At 45.4% G+C, this 21,879-nt stretch overlaps 1 protein-coding gene across 1 annotated transcript in view; it reads right to left on the reverse strand.

Annotated features, from left to right (window-relative positions):
- The window catches only part of CPOX (coproporphyrinogen oxidase), a 128,755-nt gene that overhangs the window by 31,523 nt on the left and 75,353 nt on the right, over positions 1-21,879 (reverse strand). The window contains exon 5 of the mRNA XM_086934430.1: positions 21,077-21,295. Coding sequence (XP_086790556.1) covers positions 21,077-21,295 — 219 coding nt within the window. The remainder of the gene's footprint in view (positions 1-21,076; positions 21,296-21,879) is intronic.

Raw genomic sequence — 21,879 nt, forward strand, 5'->3', positions numbered from 1 at the left:
GGTATGTGCAAGGAACCTTCTTCGAACAAAAGAAGAACAGAGACCCTTGGGGAAACGTTTGGAGGCTTTTAATATATATATATGTATTTCCAGAACCACCAACGCATCGGCACAGCACTGATACTCTGCCTCCAAGAGGTATTTTGCAATTTTCTATTTTTTTTTTTTTTTTTTTTATTTTTTTTTAAAACCTTTATTAACAAATGCACAATACACAGCGTCTGCCTACAACCCCGCAGGGCCGGCCGCTATGACAAAAACTGGCTGAGCAAAAAGTGCAATACGAGGCAGTACGTTGCTGAAGCAATCTTTCACATCAACATTATCGGCAAGAGCGTAATACCATACAAATAGGATAAGAAAGGTTTAATTTTATGTTTTTGTCGAAATAGACACAAACATACAAACACATGGTATCATAGTGGCAAGGGTTGCTGGAGGTGGGAGGGGGGGAATGGATGTAGGAGAAAAAACGAGGGTGAGGGGGGGGTGGCGCGCATAAGAGAGCAAAGCATGTGGTAAGTAGAGGAGAGGAACGTAAATCACGGAGAGGAGGGGAGAGGGACTTCGTAGTCAAGTGGAGGAGAACAGATGTCTCCACGGTAAGTATTCCAGGGAGCCCAAACTCTGGACCACTTCCCTGGGCGCCCCCGGGCTTCATATACCGTCTTCTCTCGAAACATGGACCAGTCCATGTTCTCTTTCCAGGCACTGAGCACTGGCGATCTCGGGGAGCCCCAGAGCTGTGCGATATCCCTCTTCGCAATCATATTGCCTAGGGTGACCCAAAGTGTCTGGGCAGCAGTGCAGTCAGTCGGTTCCCACACATTCAACAGACAACGACGCGCCTCAGGAAGCAATGGGACCCCCGTGACACGACTCATAACATCATGCACCCTCGACCAATACGCTACAATCACTGGACATTCCCACAAAACATGAAGAAAAGTACCATCCATCCCACACCCACGCTTACAGCGTCCGTCAGCAACCAGACCCATTCGCACCAGACGCGTTCCAGTAAGATACACGCGATGAAGGATTTTCAATTGAACAAAGCGAAGTCGTGCCGGAATAGCCACCTCCTTAGGGGAGGACACAGCGGACTGCCAGTCCTCGTCGTCCAATTCAAGTCCGTCAGCCGTCCAGGCAGCCCGGAGCTTCTCGAGCTGGTCAGCTCTGTTATGAATGAGCTTCTTATAAATTAAGGAGATGGTACTGTCTGGGACATGGCCATCTAGAACTCGATCCTCCAGAGGGGAGGACTGCGGAACGTCCGTACCGGAGGGGAAGACCGAAGACAAGGCATGTCTCACCTGCATATACCGGAAGTGCTCCCTATCATCGAGCCGGTATTCCAGCTTTAGTGATTCAAAGGACTTAACCGCGCCACGTGTCCAAAGGTCTCCCACAGTACTAATCCCGATCATGTCCCATTTCTCAAACCCTTTCGTCTTCCACAGGTTGCCCAGTCGCTCCGAGTCATACAGTGGCGTCATACGTGTCAGTCTACCACCCCAGCCCGTGGCCACCGTAGCATCTCGCCATGCCCGCACTGCACATTTCGTGGGGCCCGTAAGGAGTCGAAAGGGTGCCTTAGAGTATAGCGCCCTATTAAAGTTGCCGCCGGGCAACAACAGTTTATCTAAAGCAAAGGCAGGGGCTGGCTCCGGAGAATATGTCGCATGGTTGATGGCGCTCAGGTGTGAGGCCCAGTAGTACCGTCTAATATCCGGCAGCGCAATACCTCCGTCGTACCAGGAGAGCGTGAGCTTAGATAAGGCAATGCGGGCACGGCCATCCCAGATAAGTTGCCGCTGTAAACTCTCGACTTCATGGAAATAGCGGGCAGGAACGGGGTCAAAGAAATTTTGCAGGGCATAGAGGAAGCGGGGAAGCGACATCATCTTAAAGAGCGCCGCCCGGCCCAATGGAGATAAGGGCAGATCGCGCCATCGCCGAACATCCTGCTTCAGTCTGCGGAGCGGAGCATACAAGTTCCGCTCATAGCGGACCGAGGAGATCATGGATACATGAACCCCCAGATACTTAAAACCGTCAGTCGCTACCAGAATGGGAAACCTACGGGGGAGAGGCGGTAGAGTACCAGCTATGGCGTAGACACAGGACTTGGTCCAGTTAATGACCAGTCCCGAGTTCTTACCGAAGGACGTGAGGACGTCGAAGAGGACATTAAGTGACTTCTGAGGGGAAGTAAGATAAAGGAGGATGTCATCCGCATACAAGGAGACACGATCCTCGAGGTCAGGGGACCATCGGATCCCTTTGATCGAGGGTTCCCACCGGAGCCACGCGGCGAGAGGTTCGAGTGCCAAAGCGAACAAAAGCGGAGAAAGGGGACATCCTTGTCGCGTGCCGCGGCCCAAAGGAAAGGGGTCTGAGCACCTCCCATTCACAGCAACCTGAGCTAGCGGCTGTTCATAAAGAAGCTTGACCCATGCGATGAAGTTGGGGCCAAAGCCAAATTTGGCGAGGGCTGCCCATAGGTAGGGCCATTCAATGGTGTCAAATGCCATCGTGGCGTCAAGGGAGGCGATCACTGCTGGCTCGGCGAGAATAGAAGCTCTCGCGAGGACACTGTGGAGCCTACGCAAATTAAGAGCAGTGTTCCTGTGAGGGATGAAACCGGATTGATCCGGATGGATCAAATCACAAATGACCGCAAGCATCCGATTGGCCAGCACCTTAGCAAGGATTTTGGGTTCCGCATTAAGGAGGGAGATGGGGCGGTACGAGGCACAACGGTCACGAGGTTTGCCATCCTTATAAATGACCACTATGGTAGCAAGGCGCTGCTCAAGGGGGAGGCATCCAGCCTCAACCGCCTCGAGAAACATGTGACGCAGGTGGGCGGCCATCTTGTCGGGACAAAGTTTGTAGAGTTCAATGGGGAGTCCGTTAGGGCCCATTGCCTTACCCGAGCGAAGGGAACGGATAGCGAGGGCAATCTCGTCGACAGTAAAGGGGGCTTCCAGAGCGAGGCAGTCCGCCTCAGACACAGTAGGCAGAGCAATGTCACGCAGGAGGAACCTGGAGTCGGCCTCATCTCGATCACTAACAGGCGTATAAACCATACGAAAGTGGTCAACAAAGCACTCAACAACCTCACCCGGATCCGAGACAGTCACACCAGAATCACGAACAATGGAGGGAACAACACGACTCGCACGCTCAGTCTTGTCCAGCCACGCAAGAAGCTTGCTAGCCTTGTCACCCACATCATACAGTCGACCAAGTTGATTTGACCGCATCAATTTAGCAGCATCCGTGACACAGGCCTTATAATCTGCTTGTTTCAATTCCAATTCATGCAACAGTGCAGGCGTGTCATTCCCACCCAACTCACTTTCAAGCGCAGTGATTTCAGTTTCAAGAGCCACAACAGCCTCCCTCTTGACCCTACGCTCAGTGGCAATGAGTGACAGGGCGGAACCCCGAATAACCGTCTTGAAGGCCTCCCAGAGAACAGTGGGGGAAGTGACAGAGCCCAGATTCTCAGAAAAATAGTAATCTATTGCCTTAATCAGGTCTGAACGGAGCCGGGGGTTTTTAAGATGCCAGGGAGGGAGCGGGGGAACTCTGTTACCATGCAAAACACCCACAGAAATCGTGATCAGCAGGGGGGAGTGGTCCGAGATACCCCGGGGGAGATGTCGAATCTCCCGAACAGTGGACAAAGTGGAGGCTAACATAAGAAAGTAATCAATACGGGAGAGGCTGCCGTGCGCGCCAGAGTGAAAAGTGTATTGTTGGAGCGCGGGATGTAGTGAGCGCCAGACATCTACTAAGCCAAAGGTGTCCGCCATTTCACTGAGCCACATCTGGGACTGTGGCAATACTCTAGGGGGTAGTCGGTCGCAGTCGCCGGACATGACAGAATTGAAGTCCCCGCCCAAGACCAACAAGCCGTCTGGCAGTCCAAGAAGAGTCCTGCCTAAATCAGCATAAGTGGTAGCCTGCAGTCCCGGGGGGATATAGACAACAACAAACACGACCTGTTTACCCTCCCACCTCCCCGAAACAGCAGCATACCGCCCACGCCCATCAAGGATAACATCATCAATAGCAAGAGCAAGGGAAGACTTTACCATAATACCCACACCCCGGGAACCCGAGGTGAAACCCGCATGTGCAACCAGTCGATAACCCCGGCGGTCTAGGGCCTTGCAAGCATTACCAATCAAGTGGGTCTCCTGAAGGAACACAACATCAGGGGCGTGGCGCCTCAAAAATTGCAGTACAATGCCCCGCTTAATCCTGTCACCCAAACCATTTACGTTCCAAGAAAGAATCCGCATTTCACCCCCCCCCATTACGGCAAAAACATTCCACACCCACCCCCCAGCAGAGCCCACTATAAACAATCATTGCAAGATATGAAATACCATGAAACAAAGAACAGAACAAATTGAACGAGACACAAACCAGTCCCCAAACACCGACCCCAGAACCCAAACCCGTTACAACACCCCCCTCCCTGCACCCCTGCTGACTAAAAAGCCACCCCCAACTGCAGTGTGCCTGTCGCCCCATACTTCTACACAAAGAACCCCCCGAGGAGGAAGGGAGAAATCACCCGTTACCACACCGCCACGGGCAGAGTCATTAGGGAATAAGTCAATATGTACAGTACGTTGCATAGTCTCAATCGGAACCTCCAGGGCGTCCATTACTCCTGGGTCGCTGCACCACCTTCCGCACCACCAGGGCCTCCGCTCCCAAAGTCATCTGCCGGCAACGAGTCCAACCAGTCGGCCGCACGTTCAGGTTGATCAAAGAAATAGGCTCGTTCCCGATATTCAATCCGGAGCCGGGCCGGAAACAGCATGGCATATTTCAGTCCCCGGTCCCTTAGGCGACGCTTCACTCCGAGGAAACCTGATCTTTGCCGCTGCACTTGAGGAGTGAAGTCGGGATATATGGAGACAGAGTTATTGTCATACTTCAGGGGACCATGTTTACGGGCGGCCTGGAGGATAGCATCCCTGTCCCGGTAATGAAAAAGCTTGGCGATGATAGGCCTCGGCGGGTTCCCCGGCTTCACTTGACCTCCGGGGAAACGATAGGCGCGCTCCACGGCAAAGAACTTACTAAGTCCTGCCGGAGCCAGTTGGGCGACTATTAGTTCCTCGACCAGAAGATCGGTCGCCACCGATCCATCGCCTTCCGGAACTCCGACAAGGCGTATGTTGTTCCGCCTGGCCCTGTTATCATAGTCCTCCATCCGCTTGAGCAGTAAGTCGTGCGATGCGCGCAGATTGCCAATTTCGGATTGCGCCTCAGCCATGTCGTTCACCAGGCTCGACGTTTTAAGATCCAGTGCCTTCACCCGCTCATTTGTTTTGGCCAGATCGGCTCGAATTAGAGTTACATCCACCGCCACCGTGTCTATTTTGGTCACTACGGCCTCAAATTGTTGGCCCATGTCGGCCTTGAGTCCAGTGATGGCAGCCATTAAGTCTTGGAGCGACACTTCCGACGTAGACGATGTGTCCGTTTGAAGTCCTTCAGCACCCATGCATACGGCCCCGGGGGAGCCTCTCGGCTGGGTATAGCGTTCGATCATGTTCGTCTGGATCGATCCCCCCCGGGTCGCAGCCTTCCGGCGCCTTTCGGCCTCCACTTTCGTCGCCATCTCGCATTCAGAGTTGACCGGTTAGCCAGAGGAGGTGATGAGCAGGTAGAAAAGTCTCGAAACTCCGATGCGCCAGTGAGACAAAGGTGTAGCGGCCTCCTTGCCAGTCCAACGGAGGATCATGCAGATCAAGAGGGCAGCAGGCGAGGCGGAGTAGGAGGAGACAGGAACAAAGGGAAAGAAACCGAAAGTGAAAGCAATACACCTCCGGCGGGCCAGAAGCCAGGCAGCCGTTGTTGTTCAATTACAGGTCGGCCACAGTGGGCAGCCAAGTCCCCGGTCGCGCCCGCGGGCAGGCCAGAAAGTTCCAAGTTGCAGAAAAATGGTCCCCAAGGTCCGATTTCGACCGGAAAAGGATCAGTAGCATCAGCGATGATAGCGCTGCAAAAGCCCGTCAAAACGACCAGGATAGGTAAAGGATAGATAAAGGAGGACGGCGCGGGTCTCGGGAGCTCTCTGCTCACGCGACCATCTTGGATGCCCGCGTAGCTCCTCCCCCGCAATTTTCTATTTTATTTTGTGAACGCCGCATATTCCTATTGCAGTGCATAACATTATTACACCAGTTATTTTTTCCTTTTAGTGACCCTTGAACAACAACTATTTACGTTCTACAGTGGCAAATTCCACCTCCTTAGTTCTTATAAACATCCATTGGAGTTCAAATTACTCCATAACCCATTTATACTAAAATTCCCTATCACCATGTGATTATCTTGTCCCTTTATATTATACATTCATTACCATGCTAAAATTTTATGAACTATTTCTTTATGTTATGAACGGTAATTTTATATATTTTTCTTGTTCATAATACATAACTGTTTTAAGGAATTTAGGAGAAATTGCCATCAAGAATCTTTCTTTTTCTGACCATATCATGGTAGGAGTACAAAATGCCCCTATAAACACTAATCCATATCCCAAAAAGTGTTTTCCCCATTCTCTCCCACAGAGAACAAAAACACCCATTTAAGTTAGGGCAAGTCTTTCTATTACAAATATTGGAAAGAAAAGGGGATTTCTTTTGTGCATCAATTCCTTTCCAATAATTCTATTCTCTCTTTCCAAGAGTTGCAAAATCTGTATCAATTGCCTATTTCGTGTTTACGGGAGTATATCATCATTACTGATGCTATTCGCTCTCACTTATTGTCCCTTTCCCCGCCCGATGTTTTACCCTCCTTTTTCCCCACATCCCCACTCTACCCTTTGTTCTCTTCACAACAACCAAAAGCTGCCCTTGTATATAGATTACTGCTTTCTAATGTTTTAGATCGTCCTAAATCCTTTGTTGAGACTGCCTGGGAAGCCGATTTGAATATTTTGTTACCAGTTGATGTTTGGGATCGTTTATGGTCCAAATTATTTAAGGTTTCTATTGCTGCACGCATCACTCAATCCCTTTTTTTCATTTATCATAGAGTTGTTTTTACACCTGTAAGTATTTCCAGGTTTTCTCCTGCTTCACCTTCTACATGCTGGTCTTGTTCTTCGGAACCAGGTACACTTAAACATCAACTGTTTGACTGCCCTTCTGTCTTCTCATTTTGGAACTCTATATGGGATATATGCATGCGCATGTTTAAATGTTCTGCACCATTCTCGTTAGCTAATGTATTTCTACGTTCTTTATCAGATGATATAGATATGATCTCATCTAATGCTCGGTTACTTGATTTGTTCATTGCTATTGCATTTAAAGTGATTCTATCCTGCTGGAAAGATAATTCTAAAATTTCTGTTATAACTTGGTGGAATTTCATATGCGATGAACATAGACTTTCTGTTGCTTCTTCTTCTTCTATCCCTCTAAAAATCAAATCTGATCTCCTATGGCTCCCCTTTGTTTCTTACTTCTCTTCTACCCATTCCTTGTGAGTTCATATCGTGTTCTTCTTCTTGCATTTTCCCAACTCTCATCTAGCTTCTTTCTCTCCTCCTTTCCCTTCCTTCTCTGTCTTTTCCCTCTTTCCTCTCTTCTCTCTCCTTCTTTTCTTTACTCTTATTTCTTCTCCTCTTTTGTGTTTATGGAAAAAAAAATCCTTTCATTACCTTGAATGCCTTCTGTCTTAATTTATTGTATTCACTTACATTATTGTATGGCTTTGTTTATGTTTTTGCTAACACTCAATAAAAATTTCTTTAAAAAAAAAAAGTTATATTTAAATGTTCAATCATTCATTTATAGGTTCCCTCTGTGCCATTAAACCCTATTATCGTCCTCTAGGCAATTGCTAAGTGCATGGTGTTTCGTAAAATAATTCTATTTTCTAAAGTGCATATTACTTTCCAAGCACAGAATGTGGGATCCTAAGGAGTCTTACACTCCCATACCTCTTCAAGGTTTTCAGATGTGATTACATTCATAATGATGTTCAATATAAATTGTGTTTAATGTATAAATGTCACATATAGAGATGTCACATATAAGGCTATTCTGAACCCAAACTGCATCTCATAATTCAATTATTTAAAGTGCGTAATGCTCCTAAAGTGCACAGGGCAAGAGCCAGAGACCCGACTACGTTAGATCTTCTCACTTCATGTAAAACACATAATCATTCATAATGACTATGTTCTATATGATATTCATTAACTCCTAAGCTCTTAAGTTTTTGAAGAATACATAACGATTCATAATATGATCCACATATCGAAAGTGTGTAAATGTTCATATAGAGTGCAATGTACGATCATAACCATTTCGACTATTTAAAATCTTTCAAAGGTAATGTTAGGCGCATTTTCCAGGTTCTATAAAAACACTCCAATTCATAAGAACATAAGATCAAATATATGCAACCCACATAGAACTTCATAATGCAATTAAAGTGCATAATGCTCATTAAGTGCATAACGCCTGAATCCAAGGGACCTAACAATGTCAGAGTTTCCAAGATGTTAAAGAAATACACTATTCATAACAACAACATTCAATTTGGAATACCCTTCTACCTAAAATAAGATCACAATGTAATTCACAAATCTAGAACGCTTGATACGTGTGTGATGCACAGTACCTAATCATATTACTTCCTACACTCTAGATTTTTCAACCGGTTAACAGGCATCTTGTAATTCATAAAAACATGTTATTACATATATAAAAAAGGGCTAATCATCCATAAAATGCATAACACCAAATTGTTTAATTTAGCTCTATATAAAATGCATAATCTTCACATAGCTCAATATACTCAATTTAGGGCAGTTCAGGTCTCATAAAATCATATGTAATACCCCAATTCAAACAAATATATCAATTCAATTTTTCTTGAGCATAAGACTGACCCATGCTCATCTTGAGCCCACGCATTACTTTAAAAAGATAATGAAAGAAGTAATAAGAGACCAAGGATTTATTGAATGACCTAATCACAGATGTACATACAGTTTAGCATCAGCATTGTGGCCACAAGGTTTCTCCGTTCCTACTGATAATATTAAATGTGATTCCTGCTTCCTCAATTTCTTTTCTCCATCACCTCCCCTTGGGTGGGCCCGAGTGTCTTCAACTCTACAATAACTGAATCTTGTTAATAATCGGTTGTGATATTGTTCAAAGTGGCAGGCCGTGGGGTAAATCTTGTCACCATTCTTTATTGCTCGAATGTGTTGTAATATTTTCAATTTTAACTTATTGATGGTGTTGCCCACATACAGCTTATCACATCCACATTGGAAGACCTAGATCATATAATCCGTATTGCAAGTAATTCTATCATTAATTTTCACCTCATGACCTTCAAAGGTTCGATATATAAATATATTCCAGATGTTAACGCAAAAAATAAGGGAATGAGATTACACAGTTATTTTTAGAAACAAACCAGAACACTCCTCCAGTGTCGAAAGCCAAGCCTTATGCCAATGTTCCACCTGTAACCAAATATCATTTCTTAAACAAAAGAAAGGGGCTCAGTATATACCAAAAGGAAATAGAGCACCTAGTTACTATGAAGTAAAAAAAGATTTTTCCTTTTAGGAGAATCAAATAATGTCAAGCTCATTCACTCACTCCGCTCGGTCAGAATCCCCACATGAGATTCAAACAATTCGCTTCATCCTGTGAAACGCTTACAAGGAAAAGCACTAATTATATCAAAACAGACTATTTATTTGCATAATAAAAAACATTCCAATGAGTGTACAATCAATATAAAATATTCATTTCATTTTTTTAAAAACAAGGAAACAGAATTACAATTTAAAAACTTTTGGTGAAATAGCACAGCAGAAAAGGGACAGTAAACTTTGTCTTATCGTTGTTAATTTAGACCCTCTGTGGGTAACACAGGGTAGGGCTTCCCTTCCCTATACCCAATTACTTGTTGACCACTTCCAAATTTAACAAGTGTGCAAAGCGTCGACGCGTTTCGGAGGCTTTCGCTGATTCTAGCCTCCTTCTTCAGGACAATAGCTATTTATTTCTCCATATCCAATGTGTCATCTGTGCAAACCCACATTGGTGAACTACTTGTTAGATTCAACTCTTGGATGAGGTTGTATACAAGCCAAGGCCACCGAGTGTCCTGGCCTGGGAACCAAATGGTGAACAGTTCACCAGGATGGAAGAAACTGTGGAAGCTATTATAAATGTTGCAAAATAATGTGCGGGTGGGAAATAAAGTTTGAATAAAGAATTAAGGGGATGGGTTTATTAACAAAGGCCTAACTGAAAAGAGTGATATGTAAGCATGGTGTGATGATCAGCTCCCCTTGCCTGTCCAATCAGAGTCAGGAGTTTCAGGATATTGAAACATTATTGGGAGGTACATGAATATTGTAGAGTATAATTGTAGTTCTTAGTTAGTTAGTTACCATTGAAAAGCACAGAGCATGAGACCGAAATGCTGCCCGAGGAGACGTCGATGCTGAATGCTGCAGAGACCGAGATGCTGTAGGAGTGACTAGCGATGCTGAAGAAGAATCGAATTGCGGAACCATATATCTTAAGTTAAATAATTAGAAGAAGATCGAGGAAGAATATTGAGATGGAAGAGTGTGACAGAGAGGGGAGCTACGCAAGCGTCAGTGATAGAGAGGTCATCTGTCCTGTCCGAATTCCTTTCTGAACCCTTTGGTCGCCAGATCTTTCCTTGGGACCCTTCCCAGCCCCTTGGCCAGGAGGTTGGTTTTCACACCATACTTAGTAATTATAATTATATAGTCTCTTTATGTGCCTATGTCCTTTTCTCTCCATCCTCTCCTTTTCATGCATTATCATTGCGTAGTATAAATGAATGCACTTGATAATTGATTTATTGAATCTTCCTTCCTATGAATAGACTGAGACTGTTCTGTACTTTGTAAGTGGTTCACATTAAAACATTTCTTAGATAAAGATTTAAAACACTTCCCGACTTTGTGATCATTTATTATTTACAAGAAAGTTGATTTATGTCATTTCACAATCAACTAGTTCAACTAATGGACCATCGACCAGAAGAAAGAACTTTTTGATCAGTGAAAAGATTAGTTATGAACCAGAGATAACTAATCTTGGTATGGTAAGAAATTCATAAAAACATGACCCCAGCAGTTATTGCCACATTATTGTGAATTGTGTATATGGGTCCATGTGAGTATATAGTGTTGGATTACTCGTTGCTGATAAGCCGCTGGATCACTGTGTTTCAAAAACAAGCTGCGCAAAAACACTGTCCCATTCTTTACAGCAGAGCAGACCAAGAAGCGCCAGCCTGTCCAGTGAAGAAATCACAGTGCACAAGGACACCACCAAATTGAATCAGGTTTGTTTTTTTCCCAGGGCCTCAGAGTTACAGTAGGCCAAGGAGTTCACCAGGCGGCTCAATAAACAAGCATTTGCAATGCAATAGTCCTCACATTTACGCAAGTTTGAGCTACTGGCATTGTAAATGACAATTGCAAAAAGAACAATTGATGGACAGAATGCAGAACAATGTCATACATTCACCCCAGTACAGAGATCTGGGCCTAAATCCATCGTTTTTTTTGCTCACCATGCCATTCCAGTTTGGACCCAGCCATATACAAATCAGTCTTGACCCTGCGCCCGATGGAACAGTCCAGCCCGAACTGCCAGGCCGGGTCCCGTGCTCACTACACCATTGGATTCAAGCTAGCCGGGCTGATGAAGGGTGATGCCCTGAAACCGGTCCCAGGATGCTTGTTTCCGGTCCAGGGAGGACCTGGCTTGGCAGTTGGGGCTGGACTGTTCCCACAAGGGACAGGGTCAAGACTGATTTGCATATGGCTGGGTCGAAACTGGGGTGGTGAGCAAAAGAATGATGGATTAAACCCAGATCCTTGTGCTGGGGGTGAATGTTTGCATTGTCCAGCATTCCTTCCATCAATTGTTTCTATTTCGTATGTCACCCTAAGTAGGAAGGGTATGCCCAGACATTGTTCCTGTGCTCACTACACCACCGGATTCAAGCTAGCCTGGCTGATGAAGGGTGATGCCCTGAAACCGGTCCAAGGATGCATGTTTCAGGTCCAGGGAGGACCTGCCTTGGCAGTTCGGGCTAGACTGTTCCCACAAGGAACAGGGTCAAGTCTGATTTGCATATGGCTGGGTCAAAACTGGGGTGGTGTGGTGAGCAAATGAATGATGGATTAAACCCAGACCCTTGTGACTGGGGGTGAATGTTAGCATTGTCCAGCATTCCGACCATCAAGTGTTTCTTTTGCATTGTAAATGACAATGCCTTTTATTTAGGTTTTGGGTTTTTAAACATAAATAAAAGGCAGTCATTTACAATACTAATAGCTTAAACTCTCGCAAATGCGAGACCTATCGCGTTGCAATAAAGGGCCTTCCTGACCGCTTGTTAGATTGTAAATATCAGAGGAAGAGATCAGCCTGCAACGTCTTCGAAGTAGTGATAGATAGTGCAGTGAAGATGTTTAAGTGTTGTAAATTAAAGTGTGAAGTGAGAGCTACATAGGATCCGAGCTTTAACACTAACAAAGCACTCCAACACCTTTCGCTCTGTGATTACACGGTCGGGGCTCAGGAGGAAGAGCAGGGGGCTATTTTCTGCCCACACCATGATTGGAGTGTGCAGTGTGGCATTGCTTAATGTCATTGCGTTCCTTGGCCTAATAAAAAACCCTCTAGCTGTAGTAGGGCCCTGGCTTCACCTCCTGATGGGCTATGCTTTATGGCAGACATGGAGGGAGGGAGGGATGGTCTCGGCTGCAGTTCCGGCCTCATACTGTGCCCCTGCTATGACTAGTGAGCGAGAGGCGCTGAGTGGTGGTATTGGTGGTGGTGGTATTAGTATTAGTGTTATTGATGGTATTGGTGGTGGTGGTAGTACTGGTATTGGTAGTGGTGGTGGTGGTATTGGTATTCGTTATATTGGTGGTGGTGGTATTGGCGGTGGTGGTATAGGAATTGGCATTGGTGGTGGTGGTATTGGATTGATGGTAGTATTAGTCGTATTGGATTGGTAGTGGGGATATTGGTGGTGGTAGTGGTATTGGTGATGGTGGTAGTGGTAGAGGTATTGGTGATAGTGGTGGGGGTATTAGTGGTGGTGGTGATGTACTGGTGGTAGTGGAATTGGTGGTGGTGGTATTGTTATTAGTGGTGGTGGTGGTATTGGTGGTGGGGTAATGGTGGGGGTATTTGTGGTTGTGGTGGTATTGATGGCAGTGGAACTGATGGTGATAGTTGAATTTGTAGTGTTGGTATTGGTGGTGGTATTGGTAGTGGTAGTGGAATTGGTAGTGGTGGTATTGGTGGTGGTGTTGGCATTGGTGGTGGTATTGGTGGTGGTATCAGTTGTTGGTGGTGGTATTGGGGGTGCTGGTATTGGGGGTGGTACTGGGACTGGCGGGGTATTGGTGGTGGTGGCATTGGATTGGTGGTGGTGGTATTGGATTGGTGGTGTTGGTATTGGATTAGAGGTGGTGGTATTGGTGGTGAGGGTGTTATTGGTGGTGGTGGTAGGTGGTATTAGTGGTGGTAATGTTATTGGTGGTATTGCTGGTGGTATCGGTGGTGGTGTTAGTGGTATTGGTGGTGGTGGTGGTGGTGGTGGTAGTGGTATTGGTAGTGGTGGTATTGGAGGGGGTATTGGTGTTATTGGAAGAGGTATTGGTGGTGGCGGTATTGGTGGTGGTGGTATTGGTGGTGGTGGTGGTTTTGGTGGTGGTGATGGTATTGGTGGTGGTGGTGGTATTGGTGGTGGTGGTGGTATTGGTGGTGGGGGTATTGGAGGGGGTATTGGTGGTATTGGAGGGGGTTATTGGTTGTGGCGGTATTGGTGGTGGTATTGGACTTGTGGTGGTGGTATTATTGTTGGTGGTGATGGTATTGGTGGTGGTGGTGGTGGTGGTGGTGGTGGTAGTGGTGTTGTTGTTAATAAAACAGGCTTTTGAAAACAACCCTGTCAGGTGGCTTTCGTGCATATGACATGTAACACAGATGTGCCGTTGTCAGCTTCAGCCCATTAGCACATGATTATGTGCTACCTGGAATTCACATGACTTAATTCGCTAATCATTTCTAAATCCATTTTACTTGGGGGTTCAAACAGACCTGAGGTAATGCCAGGTTAAATTGATTAAAAGCGGGTGCCTGTGATACGGGGCAGTCGTACTGCTTAAAAAAGACACACACGGTTCCAGCTGAAGCAGTGCTTGTCCAGCCTGCAGTAAGAGAATCTCAATAAAGTAAATAGTGCTTACAGACTAAATAACAGGTCCCGTTTAACAACCGAAGTAAAGGGGTCAGTAGCCCTGGGAGGGTACAAATTAAGACGAGGCCGTACTAAGGAGGGACTAACAAGCCTATTAACGAATCAGAAGGCAGCATTTATGAAAGACAATGACACAAGCCAATGAAAAATATGGGTGGAGGGTGGGCGCGGACTTCTCTCCCATACTCTACTACAGCAGTCTCGCAGAGCGAGTAGCGCTTGTGTGCTGCCGCTAGGCTCGACCTAAAAAGTAAGAAAGAAGGAAAAAGAGGACGGAAAGAAAGATGCACAAGTGAAAAAAGAATGATGGGGGATCAGGAAAAGCGTCTATCTTTTTCATCATGTTTTGGCAGATGGAGATGTAAAATACAACATTTGGCTACAGTTCTTTCCGAATTCTCTCAGGGAGCATCCACCTGAACAAGCACAGGCTCACTCGCTCACTCAGCGCCATTCGAAACATGGTTAAATGCAGTGGATACTTTATTTTTCTGGCTACTCCCTTGCTAGAAAATAATACAAGGCTTTGTTCAGGCCTCACGTCATGAGGATCAAAAAAGCCAGATTTGGAGTTTACATGCTCATGCTCCCTCACTGTAATGTGAACATGGAAACAACGCCACCACCATGCAAGGTGCTGGCTGTTCTGTAAAAATGAACTGAAAGATCAACTGGGATTATAAGTAAACAATGGTCAAGGGGGGGGCTGCTTCATTTAAAGATGCAGTGCTACACTATTATATAAACCGAGCTGCTTCTCAAAGAGTTCACCTACCTTCCTTGCCACTACGATTCCGTTTGGAAGTTTCACTATTAGAGGCAAGATTCAACTTACGATACTTCTAAAGAATGTTTATAATTCATAAGCATGATGAAGATATTTCTCTGAAATTGAAGGTGTAAGTTCGGAAATGGGTCATGCTGCATCTCCCTTATTGGAGTTACTAAGCAGATTGATGACATATATTGATGCAACATGGCAATACCATATCACTATCCTGGCTCCAAGAGGTTCGGATCGCGTGCAGTCAAGAGTAGCCTACCTGTTGATTAAAATTATGTTTACGAATCAGTGGTAAAATTGATCTTTTCCTTTAGTCCCCATATATAACAAAATAACAAAAAAAATGGTGGTAATTCTGGGGGGATTGATCATCACATGGACAAGTTGGGAGTGCATTGATAGAATATATGTTGGCAGGATGGCCTAACATCAAGGGAATATGATGCAACCGGAATCGCAGTAGTACATATCTGTGTGGATAATTGAAAACTGATGTTAAATATGAGAACACAGAATTATCTATGTCTGGTGTTAAAAGGTATTGATTAACCTTAAAATGTTTGCGGTTCCTCTCCCATCTAGCTCTGCTCAATCTGTCCTATAGTTTATATTTCAACTCTGTCCTGGGGAGTTCCACGCCTGATTTTGGGTCTGTAAACATATTCCCAAGGGTGATAGCTTCTAAATTGAACTGTATACATATTAAGCACCATATTCTTAATACCCCATCTATTTTCAGGCAATCTGTTACGATGTCCATGGTTAATTTAAATGTTCCTTTTTTCCAGACTGAATGCCATAGTAGGATGGGTGCAATTCGGATCTGGTCCGTGATAAAGGCAAGCTGAAGTTTGCAGTGGACATAATATGAGGAACAGGTTTGCGGAAGAGAACTCAGTCTCCTCAGAAAGCTGTGTCCTCTACAACTAGGAGCCTAAATATATTGATTAGATCCCATATAGCTGCCCCATACGTTGCAACTGACATTACCTTTGCCTGGTAAATCATTTTTATAGTGTCGACTGGTTTTGATCCAAGCTTTTTTACAAAGCTAAAACACCCTCCAATAGTTCTTTCCATTTGCAAAACCCTATTAATTACCATACTTTGCCAATTATTCGCCCTTTCTAAAGTAACCCCCAGATAAATAAAAGTATCCACAACCTAAAGCGTTCGTCCTTCAATATGTATTTTAGGATATGTCTAGAGCTTTTTGCCTGCCACGAGGACAAAGGATTTGATTCATTTACTTTTAGGGCCAAGTTCCCTATAAAGGTTGTATACTCCCCTAAACGTTTTTGGAGTGTGTTGCCGGTACGTGCCAGCAGCACTTCGTCATCTGCATAAAGCAAGATGAAAATAGGGGATAAGTTGACAATGGGAACGTCCTTAGTTGATCTCTCTAGGGCCCGCTCTATGGCATTAGTATATAAGGCAAATAAAAAAAAGGGACAAGGACACATCCCTGTCTTACTCCCCGAGTGGTGTCTCGTGAACTCACCCTCTCTGCCATACCCGGCGCAAGCGGTAGCATCGCAGTACAAAAGGGGGTGGTGATGGACGGAGCATCTGAACCAATCAAACACTCACACCCAGTCAACAGATCTGGGTTTAATTCATCACCGTTCTTTAGCCCACTCTGCCACCCCAGTTCAGACATGGCCATATGCAAATCAGTCTGACCCTGTGCCTCATCGGAACAGTCCAGCCCGAACTCCCAAGCCATGCGTTCCCTGGATCGGATTCAAGCTTCCTAGGACCGGTTTCTGGCATTACAGCCGTCTTCAGCCAGGCTTGCTTGAATCCAGTGGCAATGTGAGCAAGGGACTCACTTCTGAGCATACCCTGCCAACTTATGGCAAACAAAGCAGTACAAAAGGGGGTGGTGATGGACGGAGCATCTGAACCAATCAAACACTCACACCCAGTCAACAGATCTGGGTTTAATTCATCACCGTTCTTTAGCCCACTCTGCCAGCCCAGTTCAGACATGGCCATATGCAAATCAGTCTGACCCTGTGCCTCATCGGAACAGTCCAGCCCGAACTCCCAAGCCATGCATTCCCTGGATCGGATTCAAGCTTCCTAGGACCGGTTTCTGGCATTACAGCCGTCTTCAGCCAGGCTTGCTTGAATCCAGTGGCAAAGTGAGCAAGGGACTCACTTCTGAGCATACCCTGCCAACTTATGGCAAACAAAGCGGTACAAAAGGGGGTGGTGATGGACGGAGCATCTGAACAAATCCAAACACTCACACCCAGTCAACAGATCTGGGTTTAATCGATCACCGTTCTTTAGCAGTTCGGGCTGGACTGTTCCCATGAGGCACAGGGCCAAGACTGATTTGCATATGGCCATGTCTGAACTGGGGTGGCTTGGTGAGCAAAAAAACGATGGAATAAACCCAGATCCGTGACTGGGGGTGAATGTTTTGCAATTGTGCAACATTCCGTCCATCATCTTGTGTTTTTTGCTGTTCACCCTATGTGGGAAGGGTATGCCCAGACGTGGGTCCTGTGCTCACTTAGCCACTGAAGTCAAGCTATCCTGGCTGAAGACGGCTGATAGCCAGAAACCGGTCCTAGGATGCTTGATTCCGGTCCAGGGAAGACATGGTTTGGCAGTTTGGGCTGGACTGTTCCCATGAGGCACAGGGCCAAGACTGATTTGCATATGGCCATGTCTGAACTGGGGTGGCTTGGTGAGCAAAATAACGATGGATTAAATCCAGATCTGTGACGGGGTGAATGTTTTGCCATTGTGCAACATTCCATCCATCATCTTGTGTTTTTTGCTGTTCACCCTAGGTGGGAAGGGTATGCCCAGACGTGGGTCCTGTGCTCACTTAACCACTGGAGTCAAGCTATCCTGGCTGAGGCGGGCTGATAGCCAGAAACCGGTCCTAGGATGCATGATTCCGGTCCAGGGAAGACATAGTTTGGCAGTTCGGGCTGGACTGTTTCCATGAGGCACAGGGCTAAGACTGATTTGTATATGACCATGTCTGAACTGGGGTGGCTTGGTGAGCAAAAAAACGATGGAATAAACTCAGATCTGTGACTGGGGGTGAATGTTTTGCAATTGTGCAACATTCCGTCCATCATCTTGTGTTTTTTGCTGTTCACCCTATGTGGGAAGGGTATGCCCAGACGTGGGTCCTGTGCTCACTTAGCCACTGAAGTCAAGCTATCCTGGCTGAAGACGGCTGATATCTAGAAACCGGTCCTAGGATGCTTGATTCCGGTCCAGGGAAGACATAGTTTGGCATTTCGGGCTGGACTGTTCCCATGAGGCACAGGGCCAAGACTGATTTGCATATGGCCATGTCTGAACTGGGGTGGCTTGGTGAGCCAAATAATGATGGATTAAACCTAGATCTGTGACTGGGGGTGAATGTTTTGCCAATGTGCAACATTCCGTATATCATCTTGTGTTTTTTGCTGTTCACCCTATGTGGGAAGGGTATGCCCAGACGTGGGTCCCGCCTCACTTAGCCACTGGAGTCAAGTGATCCTGGCTGAAGACGGCTGATAGCCAGAAACCGGTCCTAGGATGCTTGATTCCGGTCCAGGGAACACATGGTTTGGCAGTTCGGGCTGGACTGTTCCCATGAGGCACAGGGCCAAGACTGATTTGCATATGACCATGTCTGAACTGGGGTGGCTTGGTGAGCAAAAGAACGATGGAATAAACCCAGATCTGTGACTGGGGGTGAATGTTTTGCAATTGTGCAACATTCCGTCCATCATCTTGTGTTTTTTGCTGTTCACCCTATGTGGGAAGGGTATGCCCAGACGTGGGTCCTGTGCTCACTTAGCCACTGAAGTCAAGCTATCATGGCTGAAGACGGCTGATAGCCAGAAACCGGTCCTAGGATGCTTGATTCCGGTCCAGGGAAGACATGGTTTGGCAGTTTGGGCTGGACTGTTCCCATGAGGCACAGGGCCAAGACTGATTTGCATATGGCCATGTCTGAACTGGGGTGGCTTGGTGAGCAAAATAATGATGGATTAAACCTAGATCTGTGACTGGGGGTGAATGTTTTGCCAATGTGCAACATTCCGTATATCATCTTGTGTTTTTTGCTGTTCACCCTATGTGGGAAGGGTATGCCCAGACGTGGGTCCCGCCTCACTTAGCCACTGGAGTCAAGCTATCCTGGCTGAAGACGGCTGATAGCCAGAAACCGGTCCTAGGATGCTTGATTCCGGTCCAGGGAACACATGGTTTGGCAGTTCGGGCTGGACTGTTCCCATGAGGCACAGGGCCAAGACTGATTTGCATATGGCCATGTCTGAACTGGGTTGGCTTGGTGAGCAAAATAACGATGGATTAAACCCAGTTCTGTGACTGGGGGGGAATGTTTTGCAATTGTGCAACATTCCGTCCATCATCTTGTGTTTTTTGCAAGCGGTACCATCAGCGTACATCCCACGAATAAATTTATCGTTATATCGGCTCCCATTTCTTACACAATGGTCCACAACTTAGAATGGGCTATGCAATTGAACGCGGCTGACAGGTCCATAAAGGCCATATATAAGGGTCTTGTCTTAGCTATGGTATATTTGTCTATAATCAAATTAAGATTTAAGCTCTGATCGATTAACCCCTTTCCTTGTCTGAACCCATATTGCGCGGGAAGTATAATATTCCTTTCTGTGGCCCATTCCTCCAATCTATTTAAAAAGAGCCAGCTCATTCCTTTGCCAGTGGAGTCCAATAAGGAAATTGGTCTGTAATTTTTGGAATTGGCCCTGTCCCCCCTTTTTAAAGATGGGTATTATGACAGTCTTTTTCCAAGAGGTTAATACACCCGTCTTTGCTATAATGTTAAAAACATTAGTAGAAGTGGGGCCCCGAGTTCCTGGTTATCTAGGAGGAAATCTACCGGAACACCATCAGGTCCCAGTGCTTTTAGCCTAGTGCACTGTTTCAAGGCTAAATGGTGAAATGCCTTCTAGGGGGGACACCGGTGGAATGATAGGCAAAGTGGGTTCCTTTCCAAAATACCCAAATACTGTTTCAAAGTGGCCCACCCACACTCCTAGCTCAAAGCGGTTCGAAAAGTGTGCAGTTAAGAGTAGCCTAACTGTTGTTTTGTCTCACGGGCTGTTGGGTTCTTGCTAAACTCCAGTCCTGGACAAACCACACAGATGTCTCCATTATGTAGAAATCAAACTTCGTCTACACATATATTAAACCAAATAACCTGCAAAATTGCTTATTGCAACAACCGAAAATATATGTATGCACAGATTGTACACAAGTCGCCCTGCATATATTGCAAATATCAGTATCAGACTGTAAATGCATTACTCTGTGGAGCTTTTACAAATGTACCAGGTTCTTCCTATAGGACAAGGAAGAGGTATGGCTTAATAAAAAGTCAAGTAGCATAGGTTTTTATTTCGTGGTAGCTCAGTATTGCAATAGTCTCTTTTAGATTTGTGCCCTTTTACCGATCTGTTTGAAGTAATTCCTATGTGTTCATGAAAAAAGATGAGCCTGCTCGTAAAGTAGTTGAGAGCAAATTATATTTGATATGGAAGGCTTGCATTGGGCATCCATTAGATGGACAAGATCAAGTATTGAATCTCCATTAGAGAGAAGTGATCGAGAAAGACTGAGGGCAGAAGGATTTTCTTCTTCCCATTCATAATAATAATACTCAGTTTTCTCTTGGCAAAGATCTAGATTAGCTATTTCTCTTGATACAAGTTTTTTTTTAAAACATATACATTATCTTCCAAATAATGGCAGTAGGCGCCATTAAGGTCAAACCTAAAAAAAAGTTTTATTTCAGACTAACCATGTTGAGCTGTATATTTATTGACAAAACGATTGCCGCTATTTACCACTGAAAACAGGGGACACACTGTTGCTCTACTTTGGCACCACAGATAAACATGTATTCAGTAGTTGCACCGATGTCCTTACCTCCCTCTGCGAAGCTGCTGCCACAACTTTTCCTCTGGTGTAAAGGAATCATTGCGATGCTTTTCGACAATAGGAATATAGCAAGGCACAATGGCTTTAGCACAACTCTGGACAAACTCGAAGGCTTCTTCTTTCGATGGTGAATCTAGGTCATCAAAGAAGATGCCACCCAGTCCTCTTCGCTCTCCTCGATGCTTGATAACAAAGTATTCATCACACCTATAGAGAAACAACAAGATGAAGCCAACAATGAACAGCATTATTAACTGAAAATTGCCGCATTTAACGTGTGAATAAAATTAAATGTGTTGGGAAAAGTGACTGATATTCACTTTAAAACAGTGTCATGGTAGACTTGTTGCTACAACAACTGTATTGGAGAATCGGGACTTATGTCTCAATCCATGTTAATGGATGACACACAAGATTGCTTGTTCCCTTCGTTTGTATAAGGAATGTGCTATGTTTATGGGCAGGGTCAGAGGAATTACTTGATTCCACAGTCAGAGCATTTGTCACATAAATCTGGTTTTGCCTCACGTGCTACAATGTGAATTATCTGGTTAACAAATTGCAAAATTGCAAAAACAAAACTTTAGAAAACAACCAAATCTACAGTTAATTAGTACTTTGGAAATGGGTTGCAACCTTGTGCTAGATAAGTGACAAAAATGAACTTTATCGCCTTTCAGTAGTTGATTGCTCTTGTCTGATTTCCAAAGAGATAACAATAGGAGGAGCCACAATGAACAGATTCTGGAAAACGTTTTTGTGTGCAGCAAGAAACTAAAATAGTACATGCT

Source organism: Lissotriton vulgaris, chromosome 8, assembly GCF_964263255.1.
Source record: "Lissotriton vulgaris chromosome 8, aLisVul1.2, whole genome shotgun sequence".
Classification (NCBI taxonomy): domain Eukaryota; kingdom Metazoa; phylum Chordata; class Amphibia; order Caudata; family Salamandridae; genus Lissotriton; species Lissotriton vulgaris.